At 35.8% G+C, this 14,381-nt stretch overlaps 1 protein-coding gene across 5 annotated transcripts in view; it reads right to left on the bottom strand.

The window, feature by feature from the left end:
* VPS13A (vacuolar protein sorting 13 homolog A) overlaps positions 1–14,381 on the bottom strand; it is a 249,091-nt gene that overhangs the window by 65,271 nt on the left and 169,439 nt on the right. For all 5 annotated transcript variants that reach the window (XR_010123324.1, XM_054500058.2, XM_054500059.2 and 2 more), the window contains exons 47-52: positions 12,426–12,708; positions 10,058–10,453; positions 9,688–9,792; positions 9,420–9,566; positions 5,688–5,816; positions 4,829–4,962 (exon numbers count right to left, since the gene is read on the bottom strand). Coding sequence is in view for 4 of the 5 variants with exons in the window: in XM_054500058.2 (XP_054356033.1) it covers positions 4,829–4,962; positions 5,688–5,816; positions 9,420–9,566; positions 9,688–9,792; positions 10,058–10,453; positions 12,426–12,708 (1,194 nt within the window). In the remaining variant the exon portion in view is untranslated. The remainder of the gene's footprint in view (positions 1–4,828; positions 4,963–5,687; positions 5,817–9,419; positions 9,567–9,687; positions 9,793–10,057; positions 10,454–12,425; positions 12,709–14,381) is intronic.

Raw genomic sequence — 14,381 nt, 5'->3', positions numbered from 1 at the left:
GGTTGAGGATCGTTATCAGAAGATAAACTGGGCTGGGCACGGTGGTTCATGCCTGTAATCCCAGCACTTTGGGAGGTCGAGGCAGGTGGATCACCTGAGGTCAGCAGTTTGAGACCAGCCTGGCCAACATGGCGAAACTCTGTCTCTACTATAAATACGAAAATTAGCTGGGCATAGTGGCGCGCACCTGTAATCCCAGCTACTCAGGAGGCTGAGGCAGTAGAATCGCTTGAACCTGGGAGGCAGAGGTTTCAGTGAGCTGAGATCACGCCTCTGCGCTCCAGCCTGGGCAAAACAACAAAATTCCATCTCAAAAAACAAATAAACAACAACAAAAAAAAGATAAACTGATTCTAAAATTATAAAAGTTGAAATAAAAATTCTGAACAATTAAGTATTTATTTAATTGTAGAGCATCTAAATGATAGAATATCATGCATTCAGTAAAAATCATGCTTTGCGGGGACACAAAGAAGGAACAACTGACATCGGGAACCTACTTGAGGGTGGAGAGTAAAAGGCGGGTGAGAATCGAAAAACTACCTATTGGGTATCATGCTTATTACCTGGGTAACGAAACAATCTGTATACCAAAACCCCGTGACATGCAATTTACCCATGTAACAAACCTGCACATGTATCCCCTGAACCTATAATAAAAGTTAGAAAGAAAAAAAAATTGTGCTTTGAAGCAAATTTATATGTTCACAATAGCTGTCAAATGTGAGAGATACATAAGGAAGGAAGAAAGGGAGGGAGGGAGAGAACAAAGGAGGGAGGAAAGGAAAGGAAAAGCAATGAACCAAATGTTGACAGTATTTGGATTACAGGGATTATTGTCCTCTTTCACATTTTTTCTGTAGTATTTTTTAAAACAGTAATTTAACAACTATTACTTTTATATGCAGGAAATAACATCCATATTTTTTAAAAAGCCAAGAGAAGCAAATGTGGAGGAGAAAACAAAATCATAGTCTTCATTTTTCCATGAAAAAAAAATCAAATGTAAATGTGTTGATTAGCAAATAAATTTGGTTTAAAAATATTTAAAAATGCTTTTATTTCATACAAATTTTAATCTGTTTAATTCACTGCAGAGTATTCCTTATGCAAAAATGTACTGGACTACCAGGGACAGGCAATGAAAATTCCAAGAAAAGGGAAACTAACCATAGTCCTCAGACTATTCACTATCTGTGTGTACATGTCTCAAACTCACAAGAAAGTAACACAATGTGACGAACGCTGCAATCTACATATGTAAAGGTGCTATCAAAAACTGGGGTACATAGATTAAGGTGGCAAGGGAAGGGATCACATAGAATGGCATTTTTCTTTCTTTTTTTTTTTTTAAATTTAAGTTCCAGAATACACGTGCAGAACGTGCAGGCTTGTTACATAGGTAAATGTATTCCATGGTGGTTTGCTGCACCTACCAACCTACACCTAAGTATTAAGCCCCACATGCATTAGCTATTTATCCTGATGTTCTCCCTCCCACCGTGCCCCCAACAGGCCCCAGTGTGTGTTGTTCTCCTCCCTGTGTCCATGTGTTCTCATTGTTCAGCTCCCACTTATAAGCGGGGACATGTGGTGTTTGGTTTTCTGTTCTTGTTGCTGAGGATAATGGCTTCTAGCTCCATCCATGTCCTTGCAAAGGAAGGATCTCGTTCCTTTTTACGGCTGCATAGTATCCATGGTGTATATGTAACACATTTTCTTCATCCAGTCTATCGTTGATGGGCATTTGGGTTGATTCCATGTCTTTGCTATTGTGAATAGTGCTGCAGTGAACATGCCTGTGCATCTTTCTTTATAAGAGAATGATTTCTATTCCTTTGAGTACATACCCAGTAAGGGAACTGCTGGGTCAAATGGTATTTCGGGTTCTAGGTCTTTGAGGAATCACCACACTGTCTTCCACAATGGTTGAACTAATTAACACTTCCAGCAACAGTGTAAAAGTGTTCTTATTTCTCCACAGCCTTGCCATCATCTGTTGTTTCTTGATTTTTTAATAATTACAGAATGGCATTTTTCTAGCTGAAAGAAACACCTATTCAGGTAAAAATACATGGAAAGACCCAGAGCATTCTGGAAAAAAAAACTTCACTTTGTATAGGGTAAGATTTAGGCCACAGAAAGACAAATGTTTAGAAAGGCAGCCTAGAAGTATATTTTTAAAGAAATGGGTAAAAAAAGAAAAACTCTAACAAGAGAGATATGATTATATTTCTTATTTTAGAAAACTCATTCTAGTGGAAAATGGGAGATTTACTAAAGATAAGACTAGATATATAGAGACAGATAAAAAATCTACTCAAATTTAGTTGGGCATGGTGGCACATGCCTCTAAACCCAGCTACTTGGGAGGCTGAGGAATGAGAATCACTTGAGCCTGGAAGGTGGAGGCTGCAGTGAGCCTGGATCGCACCACTGCACTCCAGCCTGGGCAATAGATTGAGACACTGTCTCAGAACAAAACAAAAAACAAAAATCTACTCAAATAAAACAAAACAAAACAAAACAACACATAAAAATCTACTCAAATAGATAAGAAATGGAGGGTTACTGAACTAGGATAATGACAGGGGAGATTACATAAGAAGGGAATATTTATTTAAAAGTTTAAATTTAACAAATGGAAACACATCTCATGCTCATGGATGGGTAGATTCAATATTATGAAAATGACCATACTGCCATAAGCAATCTACAGATTCAATGCAATTCCCATAAAAATACCATCATCATTCTTCACAGAACTAGAACAAAAATCCTGAAATTTATATGGAACTATAAAAGGATCCCTCATAGCCAAAGCAATACGAAGCAAAAAGAACAAACCTGGGGGCATCACATTATCCTACTTCAAAGTACACTACAATGCCTATAGTCACCAAAACAGCATGGTACTGGTATAAAAATAGGCATGTAGACCAACGGAACAGAATAGAGAAACCAGAAATAAAGCCAAATACTTACAGCCAATTATCTTCAACAAAACAAACAAAAATATGAAGTAGGGAAAGGACACCTTATGCTAGTGAAGGGACTAGATGTGAAGAGACCAGTCTGGTCAGGGCCTAAGATAGAGTTGACTTAATAGTTTACAGACAAGGCTCGTTCTTCATTCTTGTTCTTTTAGCTCTTTTGTTTCCAGATTCTTTTGTCCAGTCTTCTTTCTGGTACCTTGACTATCTCCTACTCAAATGGTACTGGGATCGTGGGCAAGCCACATGTAGAAGAATAAAATTGGATTCTCATCTCTCACCTTATATAAAAATCAACTCAAGATGGATCAAAGACTTAAATGTAGGACCTGAAACCATAAAAATTCTAGACGATAATACTGGAAAAACTCTTCTAGACATTGGCTTTGGCAAAGAGTTCATGACCAAGAACCCAAAAGCAAATGCAACAAAATAAAAATAGACGGGACTTAATTAAACTAAAAAGCTACTGCATAGCAAAAGAAATAATCAGCAGAGTAAAGAGACAACCCACAGAATGGGAGAAAATATTTGCAAACTATGCATCCGACAAAGGACTAATATCCAGAATCTATAAGGATCTCAAACAAATCAGCAAGAAAACAAAAACAAAAACAATAATCCCATCAAAAGTGGGCTAAGGACATGAATAGACAATTCTCAAAAGAAGATATACAAGTGGCCAACAAACATACAAAAAAAAGCTCAGCATCACTAATTATGAGGGAAATGCAAATTAAAACCACAATGAGATACCACCTTACTCCTGCAAGAATGATCATAATTTAAATTAAAAAAAAGATGTTAACATGGATGTGGTGAAAAGGGAACACTTTCATACTGCTGGTGGGAATGTAAACTAGTACAAACACTATGAAAAACAGTATGGAGATTCCTTAAAGAACTAAAAGCAGAACTACCATTTGACCCAGCAATCCCAGTACTGGGTATCTTCTCAAAGGAAGAGAAGTCATTATATGAAAAAGACACTTGCACACACGTTTAGAAACAACTTATTATTTTTATAATATGGATAATTAAAAAAACAGGCATTCCTCTTTCTTAACATCTTAAATAGATGAGAGAATGCTACCCCAAACGAGTTTTAGGTATTTGCTAGTCCAGCCCTGTGGTCCCTACTCAATGTCTGTTTGATTTTAATCAACGATTAGAAGTTGTACAGTTAGCAGTGGAAGGAAAGTGGAAGTGCAATGATAAATATGTCCTTGTTGAAAAGTAACAGGTGAAAACAAAGAAAGAAAGGAAATAAAATAAATTCAAGACAGCCTGGAACTACTAAGTAGAGGATTAGAAAGTTGCATAACTTGCAGTGACACTAAGAAGATATCACAGCAAATAAAAACGAATAATGTTGAAGAGTAGTCCTAAACCATGAAGATTCAATTATAGCCTTTAAGGAAGCAGTCCTTTCCCCCAGACAGCTCAACAAGAGGGTACCTATTGTTTGAAAAAAGAATCTGAAATTTTACATATTTACACTATATTAAACATATGAAAAAATTCAAAAATAGACAAAATTCAGAGACCCCTAACAAACTCTGACAGACTCCTCATCAGAGTCAACAATGAACAAGCTTTTGCCACACTTGCTTCAGCTCTTCCATTTTTCTTGCTTTGAAGCATTTCAAAATAAATTGTAGACATCAAGTCAGTTTTACCCCTACATGCTTCAAGTACATTTTTTAATGGAACACTGTTTTACATAGCTACAATGCTATTATCAGTGTTCATATTCTTAAGAAATTATCAAAAAAACCGTGCCTCATCATCTAGACTTACACCATCAAGAGTTACTGTATTTGTGATAATCTTACCTTTGATTGTATTGAACAAGTTCATTCTTTGTGTGATTTATTAAGAGGAATGTAGCTGCTCCATCATGATAATCTAAAAATGTAATAACTGTAGAATGCTCGGCCAAATTCACTTCTGCTATAATACCTCCAAGCTAGAAGAAAGAAAAAGAAAACATTTTAATGTAATCATTTTCCCAAGAATGTTAACTAATAACATTTAAGAACAGACTATTCATAACTTGATAATTTAATTTTTGGGATGACTGAGAAAACAATTCAGAATTTTGCACTGCATTTCTGGAAATCTATAATCTCAATCACTGTATTACAGATAGGTGACATTCCAGATGTGGTATATTCTAGTATTCCAGGCATTCCAACTAACTTTTTTTTTTTTTTCTTGAGACGGAGTCTCGCTCTGTTGCCTAGGCTGGAGTGCAGTGGCGTGATCTTGGCTCCACTGCAAACTCCACCTCCCGGGTTCACGCCATTCTCCTGCCTCAGCCTCCCGAGTAGCTGGGACTACAGGCACCCGCCACCATGCCCGGCTAATTTTTTCTATTTTTTTAGTAGAGACAGGGTTTCACCGTGTTAGCCAGGATGGTCTCAATCTCCTGACCTCGTGATCTGCCTGCCTCGGCCTCCCAAAGTGCTGGTGTTACAGGCGTGAGCCACCGCGCCCGGCCCCAACTTTTTATTTAACAATTAAATTATCTTAGATCCCTGTTTCCTTTTACAAAAAGAAATGTTTGTTCATTTTTGGGGAAAGGGGAAAAATCAACAGAAGTAATTATTTGATACAAAAAATAAATAAAATACCAGTCAGTATATTTTAGCTTTCCTAATGACATATGCAAAAAAGAAAAAAAAAACTTACCTCGTTATCTAGACGCAAGAGAATACAATTTTCTTGCTTGTTAAAATATATCCTTTTGGGAGGATCTTCACTCCTTTCGACTTGAATAAGAAGTTTACTAGAAGCATACTCAGGCCAAAAGGGGATACACTAAAATGTACATTATATATGTTTATAAAAATAAACAGATTTCACCATAAATACATAAATCATCTTAATATTCCCATCAGAGTAGACTTAAACTATAAAAAAACCTGTTTTAACACTGCTCTAGTTATTGGGTTGTTTAAACAGTTGTAAACTTTCAACTTGAAGATGGACTGTCACTTGTCAGCACTATGCATTCAAGAAGCAGTGGATAGCAAATTGAAGAGCTATGGTAAGTGAACTGCTGGCGAGAAAAGAGACTTTAATGTGGTCATGATCTTACAGAGAAAGGTTGAAAAATCAGCAAGAAACCTGAGCTGAGAACTGGGACACAGATGATAAGGTTTAAAACAAGTGTACATTCAGTTACTAAAAATCAAAATCAGGTACGAACATTATTTGGAAATTAGGCAGAAAACAAAGTACGCAAAAATAACAAGTCAGAACAAGTATTGAATCTAGCATCTGGTTGTCAAATAAGGGTAAAAAAGTAAAAGTAGTATTCAAAGTTCAGAGTAGGAAAGAAGCTCAGAATTTTACGAAATAAATTCAACATGAGTGATCCGGAAACCAAACTAAAAGAATAGGAGATAGTCAAGGTACTAGAAAGAAGACTGGACAAAAGAATCTGGAAACAGAGCTAAAAGAACAAGAAGGAAGAACCAGCCTTGTCTGTAAGCTATTAAGTCAACTCCATCTTAGGCCCTGACCAGACTGATCCCTTCATATATTTCAATGAGACTGCTCATGTGTGATACCTGATCATCATCACATGACTTGAGGACAATGAAGCAGAACTTGGTTGTTAGAGCTAAGTGTCTTAGCTTGTTAAAGACAGTTTTATTCAACCATAAAATGGAATTAACGGAACTAGATAAGAGACATGCTTAGGAATATAACCTGACTTTGTGCACAGCCAGGGCACTACAGTCTTAAGGATTCAAGCAACCCTGTCCCAAAGCTTTTATCCATGTCTGTATTCCTAGCCCAGGCACTTCATTTGGAGGCTCTTTATGAGAGCTTTTTGGCAGGGGCCTTCCTTGGGAGCCCCTGCAGGACCTCTTTATCAGGGGGAAAGGGAGCGCCTGAGCTGAGAACTGGGACACAGATGATCAGTTTAAAACAAGGGTATAGTCACTTCACAAAAAGTGAAGATACTTTTTGTCTACTCTCAGTGCTCAGCACATTTCCATTCCTAGCTCCTCCGCTTTGTCCTACTCCATCCCCCAGGTCCATAAAACTGCCGGACACTTTGTTCAAGGTTTCCTAGACAGTGAGACAATCCCCACGTCTGTGCTGATCCACCTAACCCTTGTCCAGTGCCATTCCAGCACAGGTGGTAATTGTGCTTTCTCAGATTTAGCCTCCTGCTTACACAGGTTGAGTATCCCCTATTCGAGATGCTTGGTACCAGAAGTGTTTCAGATTCTGGACTTCTTTTGGATTTTGGAATATTTGCATATATATAATGAGATATCTTGGGGATGGTATCTAACTCTAAACATAAAATTCATTTATGTTTCACATACACCTTATACACATAGCCCAAAAGTAATTTTATACAATATTTAAATAATTTTGTGCATGAAACAAAATTTGTACATATTGGACCATCAGAAAGAGAATGTGTTACTATCTCAACCACCCATGTTGACAATCTGTGGTTGTGTGGCATCACCATCATTCCTGACTCTCAATTTGTGTTACCAATAAACAATCATTTTCTTACACTTATTCACACATAAGTACTTAACAGTAAAAACAAAAAAAAGACAGTTAAGAAAGTGAAAAACATGAAGTGTCAGGTATAGAATTTTTCACTTGTGGCATCATGGGGGCACTTGAAAAGTTCTGGATTTTAGAATATTTCGAATTGTGGAGCATTTTTGATTTCGTGTTTTCAGATTAAGGATGCTCAATCTGTACTATCACAGTAAGTGATTAAACGTTTGACTGTTACCTTCATTGTGGCTTGTCTTAATCAGCTATTCCGACACCTGGCAGCTCAGCTCTCTCCTCAGCTGAGCTCTCGACAATTGCTAACTTTCTCATTTCCTCAAAGTCATTGTTCAAATGTCACTCCAATGAGTCCCATCCTAACTACCTTACATAAAATCAGAGACCACCCCTGGCTCTCGAACTCTCAATGTCCCTTATCCTACATCAGACTTTCCCACATTAGACTTGTCACTTTGAAACATACTATATACTAATTGATTATGGTATTATTAATGTTTCCCCTTATACCCACTAAAATGTAAACTACATAAAGATGGGCTTTAACTATTATATTGCAAGTCACATAAAAAATAAACAATATTTGTTGAAAGAATGAATATACTTGAAAAAAGGTGAAATTTCTGGGAATAAGAACTATAATTATTCAAATACTCAGTTGAAGACTTAAATAGTAGTTCAGACACAGCAAAAGTAAAAAAAAAAAAAAAAAAAGGAAAGATGTCCATGTAGAACTTACCCAGAATGAAGCAAAGAGAGTTGGAAAATATAAAAGAGCTATTAAGAGACATGGAGGATAGAGTATGAATGTCCAACATGTCTGATTTAAAGGCTTAGATGGAAAAAAAATGGAAGAATGGAGGAGAGGCAATATTTAAAGAGACAATAGTAGCAAATTTTACAGAAAGCATGAAATACATTAATCCACAGATCTAGGAGTAAAGCACCTCAAGAAGGGTAAATAAAAAGTAAACCACATATAGACATATAGCAGCGTGACTGCAGAACATCAAAGACAAAGAGAAGAAAGACTGTGAAGGCAGCCAGAGAGATTTTTCTTTCTTTCTTTTTTCCTTTTTTTTTTTGCAATTGCAAGATTTAATACAGTGAAAACAGAGCTCCCATAAAATGGGAGGGGACCCAAAGGGGGTTGCCGTTGCCCCCTGGAACACCTGGGTTTATATCCCGATCATTGTCCCTCCTGCCAGAGATTTTTCTGGAGACACTGATGGTATTTACCTTCAAAACCAGCCCTAAAGGAAATTCTAAAGAATATACTTCAAGAATAATCCCAACAAGGATGGTTTTGTATGCAAAAAGGAATAATGAATAGAAACAGCAAAAACTTCTCTAATCCTAACTTTTAGAATAAAAGTTCTTCAAAAATAAAATATTCCATCAACCTCTGTCAGTCATTCAGAAAACTCTTATTCAAAGGTATAATGATGGCACAAAATCAAAATTTCACTTCTAAGTTACTACTCTCCTCAAATAACTTGAAGAAGAGTCTGGCTTACCCTACTCTCTGAAAGCATTCCTAATAGCTTCCTAGAGAGAATAAGTAATTTCCTTCTCTTTGATGCATTTATATCTTATCTAGTCTTTGGCTGCTGTATTTAACCAAAGTGGTTAGTAATTGTTAAACGTCTACCTCCCTTAACAAGCTGGGCATTCCTAGTTATCTAATTACTAAAAATTGAACCTTCCCATCTATCTAGAGCCGGGCACAAATATTCAATAAAGATTCAGGAAACTAAAACAAAATTGGAGTAAGGGGAGAGTTAAAACATTACATGGTGACTTTAGGTATCTAACTTCAAGGAGAAAATACAATCCAAAGAGGTATATTTTTGAAATTCATCTACCCACCTGCTCCAAATCAAGAGAGAGCCATTTATCATTTCCTTCTTCAGCCACTGATATATGGTATTTGCTTTTGTTTTTAATCATATAAAAAGGGGTAAATGTCACAATTCTAGTAATGTTAAAACTGCTCAGGTCTATAGTGACACCAACCTAAGAAAAAAAAAATAACAGCTCAAAAACTGTTATGTATAACATCCTTATAAAATTTAATTAAGTAGTTAATAGAAACATCTAAAATAAAAGTTTCTTGATAAGCACAGAATGCACTCACTTGATAGTCCATTTTCAGGCCTTTACATTTAACAGCTCCATGACTACCAACAGTATCAATTGAAAACTGATTGGACAACTCACTATCGGTTACCATAAGTTGAACCTAGGAAAAAATATTCCAAATACATAACAATTTAGGTACCTTTAAAAATTCCTGCTTAAACTGATAAATTACTTTTTAGCATAAACAAAATGTTATATTGTTAATGCACTAAACCTTTATAATATTAAATTCTAATCTTTCTGGCCTCAAATATTTAACAAGTTATTTCTATCCAAGTTTCATAATATTTATTACTCAGAACTTTAAAAACTAAAAAATGACAAGTAGCTAAAGACAAGGGAAAAACAGAAAAAACATCGCATACCTTATTGTTATTAAAAAAGTGATTTGGCTGAAAAGAAAAGAGAACTGGCTTTTTATAATTAGGTGGATGCTTTCGATGAATTCCGTCTGCTTTGTACTGTAACATGCGGCCAGTTTTATTGACCATCCAATAAGGACTATGAAATGCCACAACTGTCTGACCAGTATTATAAGTCATATGGACAGCAATATCTAAATCAGTCTTTTCCATTTCTGTAACACAAGTAAAACTGACAAAACTAATGTCTTGCTGATTAGGCTTTATGTGGTATTCACTTTTCCAATCGTGATTGAGATAGTCAAGTAATTTTAAATGTAGCTTGGCTTTATCCAACTGTGCAGTACAAATCTGGGCTGAATGTCCTTCACTTAGAGTAAAAACTGAATTTTCAATTCCCTGTAAAAAAAAAAAAAACAACAAAATTTAAAATGTTGCAGAATAATATGCCTCAAAATTCTATTTATGTATTCCAAATGCTGCAAAAAATGCTTTTGAAATACCTATCAGAACAAGTCAGAAGACTTACATTCAAGTTCTAACTTTGTCAACTGTGTAAACCTCTACACGGTATTTAATCTGAGATTTGAGCTACTGTATTTGTAAAATGGTCTAAATGACTTACTTCAAAGGACAAACTGTGAAGATTAAATAACATAATGGGAAACTCCCCTGGAAATTATAAACATAAAACACTATAATTGGTAAAACAACAACAAAAAGACAATCTTAACCACTAGTGATTTTTATTTTGAAAACAACAAAACAATGTAAAATGTGGGCAAAAACTGATGGTAATCCAAAATAAGTAATCCCTACTACCTCCACAATCCCTCATCACCCATTTCCAATCACTGTTTATATTATTACGTCGTATGTATCTCTCCAAACTGCTCATTTCCCTTGACCCTCCCTTCTATTATCTTAGTTCATGTCACTATATGATCTCTCAGTTTAAGAGTCCCCTAACTGCTCTTGTCCTCTCTAGTCCCTTCCCCATACCATGGCTCAATTATCTTTCTAAAAACTGATCATACCCTTTGGAAACTGGCAGACAGAATGTGATCACTAACAGCATCCAATTAAAAGTTCTATGAGAATAGAAATATAAATTGACAGTACATCTGACTATCTCACCAGTTTTTCCAGCATCTCTATCCTATTCTTTTCCTATTATTATAATATAGGAATCTCTTCATCTCATGATTTTAAATTAATTAAAGCAAAAGTAAGGAGTTCTTGATTCTTTACAAGTTAAATAATATTCCACAAAATAACAATGGTGGTGGTAGTGCTAGAGTGATAAATAAATGGCAACCCTGTGTCTGTGAGGCACTGTACCAAATCCTTTACATACACAATCTAATTTGATTTTCCCCATGTCTTAACCAAGCAAATTTTATTATTATTCTCATTTTATAGACTACAACAAAAGATTTAGAAAAGCAATAAAGCCTGCTTAAGAACATACAGCCAGCAAATGACAGAGCTAGGATGCAATTTCAAATCTACCTGACAGCAAAGTACAAATTCTTAACCACTATGATAATTTGTTACTCAATATGGAAATACTCATTTAAAACCATAAATATGTTAACTTTTTCCTCCAAAAGAGACATGTATCAAAAAAGTGTAAACGGCTGGGTGTACTGGCTCATGCCTGTAATTCCAGCACTTTGGGAGGCTGAAGTGGGAGGATCACTTGAGCCCAAGAGTTCGAGACAAGCCATAGTGAGTCCCTGTCCCTACAAAATTAAAAATTAAAAAAAATTATCCAGGCATGGCATGCACCTGTAGTCCCAGCTACTCGGGGGGCTGAGGTGGAAGGATCACTTGAGCCTAGAAGTTTGAGACTACAGTGAGCTATGATCGCATCATTGCACTCCAGTCTGAGCAACAGAGAGAAACCTAGTCTCAAAAAACTTTTTTTAAAAAGCAAATGGTAATTCTAAAAGTAAAATAAACCTACAATGGATGACAATGAAGAACTACTTTCTTTCATTTGATAAGCATCGCAAATGAAATATTTACATAAAATCTTAAGATGTATGGATTCCTATAACAACAGGAAGAAACCACACAGAGTATGTAAGAAAAAAAGCCACTTCACAAAGTATACAATCTTTTAAGAAAATCAGCACTAAAAGAACACAACATAATGTAGCATTTTTTTTGTCACTGAAGTCTAGTTCTTAAATGTTATTTCAATAATAATTCTCATACTTGTTGCAAAAGAATATCTGCGTTACCTATTCTTTACTAGTATTCTAATTTTTATTAGATCTTTAAAATAGTTTTTATTGCTCTTAATCTTAAAAAACTGAAACTACAAAATCAAAAACAGGAAGGCACTAAAACAATTTGCCGATACCTCTATATAATAAGCAATTTTGTAAGGAAGAAGATTTTGGAGCAGGATAGGTGGCCACAAATGCATTATGTATGGTAAATCCCAACCATCTTCTGAATACACTGATAGAGATGTTAAATTATCTTTTTCTGGAACAATATTAATGAGAAATGATTCCTTAGAAGGGTTTTTAGATCTACATTTCTTCTTTAGAAGAGCACCATCATTTTTTATAATCTCTTCAAAGTCAATTCCTTCACACATTTGATAGTTCTCATCTTCTGGCTTCAGAAAAATGAATGATCTGCATGAGATTAAATGATACAGTTTAAAATGCTTTAAAGGAAAACATATTAAACTATATAATTACAGCTTTAGAATAACAAACTTACCTCCTTTCATAATATTGTAATACATTTTTATATTTTCATATACTTTTTAAGATATAAGTAAGATAGATAAGGCCACACGCAGTGGCTCATGCCTGTAATCCCAGCACTTTGGGAGGATGAGACGGGCATATCACGAGGTCAGGAGATTGAGACCATCCTGGCTAAGATGGTGAAACCCCGTCTCTACTAAAAATACAAAAAAATTAGCCGGGCATGGTGGTGGGCGCCTGTAGTCCCACCCACTCAGGAGGCTGAGGCAGGAGAATGGAGAGAACCCGGGAGGCACAGCTTACAGTGAGCCGAGATTGCGCCACTGCACTCCAGCCTGGGTGACAGAGCGAGATTCTGTCTCAAAAAAAAAAAAAAAAAAAGATAGATAAATAGATATCATCTTAACTTTCTGGAAGCTCATCAAGTTGTTTGACTTTTAAGAGGAGAATATTTTTCTTACAAACTTACTATCTTAAAAGTACACTTATAAGATAAATGGTTTCATATAAAAATACATAAATCGTATCAGTTATATATGCAAAGCAAACCACATAGAATCATCTGTGACTTGTACATATAACTGAAAGAATTTGGCTTTTCTGGATATGTGGGCCTAAAAGGAAATAAATGCCATGACTGAATTCATAAACTAAAAAAAATTACTATTAAAAAAATAATCGCAAGCTTTCCAACATTAATCAAATGAAAGTTTTCAATCGATATTTAACGTTATTAAAACATAGTCCATAGTGCGGAACAGTGCTGCTTTTTTTTTTTTTAACATCAGTATGATATTTTACTTTATTATTTTTCTTTCTGCTTTAGCATTTTTGTTTTTGTTTTAATTATACCTTAGGTTCTGGGATACATGTGCAGAACGTGCAGGTTTGTTACAGAGGTATACACATGCCATAGTGGTTTGCTGCAGCCATCAATCGATCATCTACATTAGGTATTTCTCCTAATGCTCTCCTTGCCCTAGCGCCTCACCCCGCAACAGGCCCCAGTGAGTGATGTTCCCCTCCCTGTGTCCATGTGTTCTCCTTGTTCAACTCCCACTTATGAGTGAGAACATGCGGTGTTTGGTTTTTTGTTCCTGTGTTAATTTGCTGAGAATGATGGTTTCCAGCTTCACCCATGTCCCTGCAAAGGACATGAACTCATTCTTTTTCATGGCTGCATAGTATTTCATGCTGTATATGTGCCACATTTCCTTTATCCAGTCTATCATTGATGGGCATTTGGGTTGGTTCCAAGTCTTTGCTATTGTGAACAGTGCTGCAATAAACATATGTGTCTATCTGTCTTTATAGTACAATGATTTATTATAGTTCTTTGGGTATATACCCAGTAATGGGATTGCTGGGTCAAATGGTATTTCTGGTTCTAGATCCTTGAGGAATCACCACATTGTCTTCCACAATGTTTGAACTAATTTACACTCCCACCAAAAGTGTAAAAGCGTTCCTACTTCTCCACATCCTCTCCAGCATCTGTTGTGTCCTGACTTTTTAATGATTGCCATTCTAAGTGGTGTGAGATGGTATCTTGTTGTTGTTTTGATTTGCATTTCTCTAATGACCAGTAATGATGA

Source organism: Pongo pygmaeus, chromosome 13 (assembly GCF_028885625.2).
Source record: "Pongo pygmaeus isolate AG05252 chromosome 13, NHGRI_mPonPyg2-v2.0_pri, whole genome shotgun sequence".
NCBI classification, from domain to species: Eukaryota; Metazoa; Chordata; class Mammalia; order Primates; family Hominidae; genus Pongo; species Pongo pygmaeus.
This window is presented reverse-complemented; position numbering and strand designations above follow the sequence as displayed.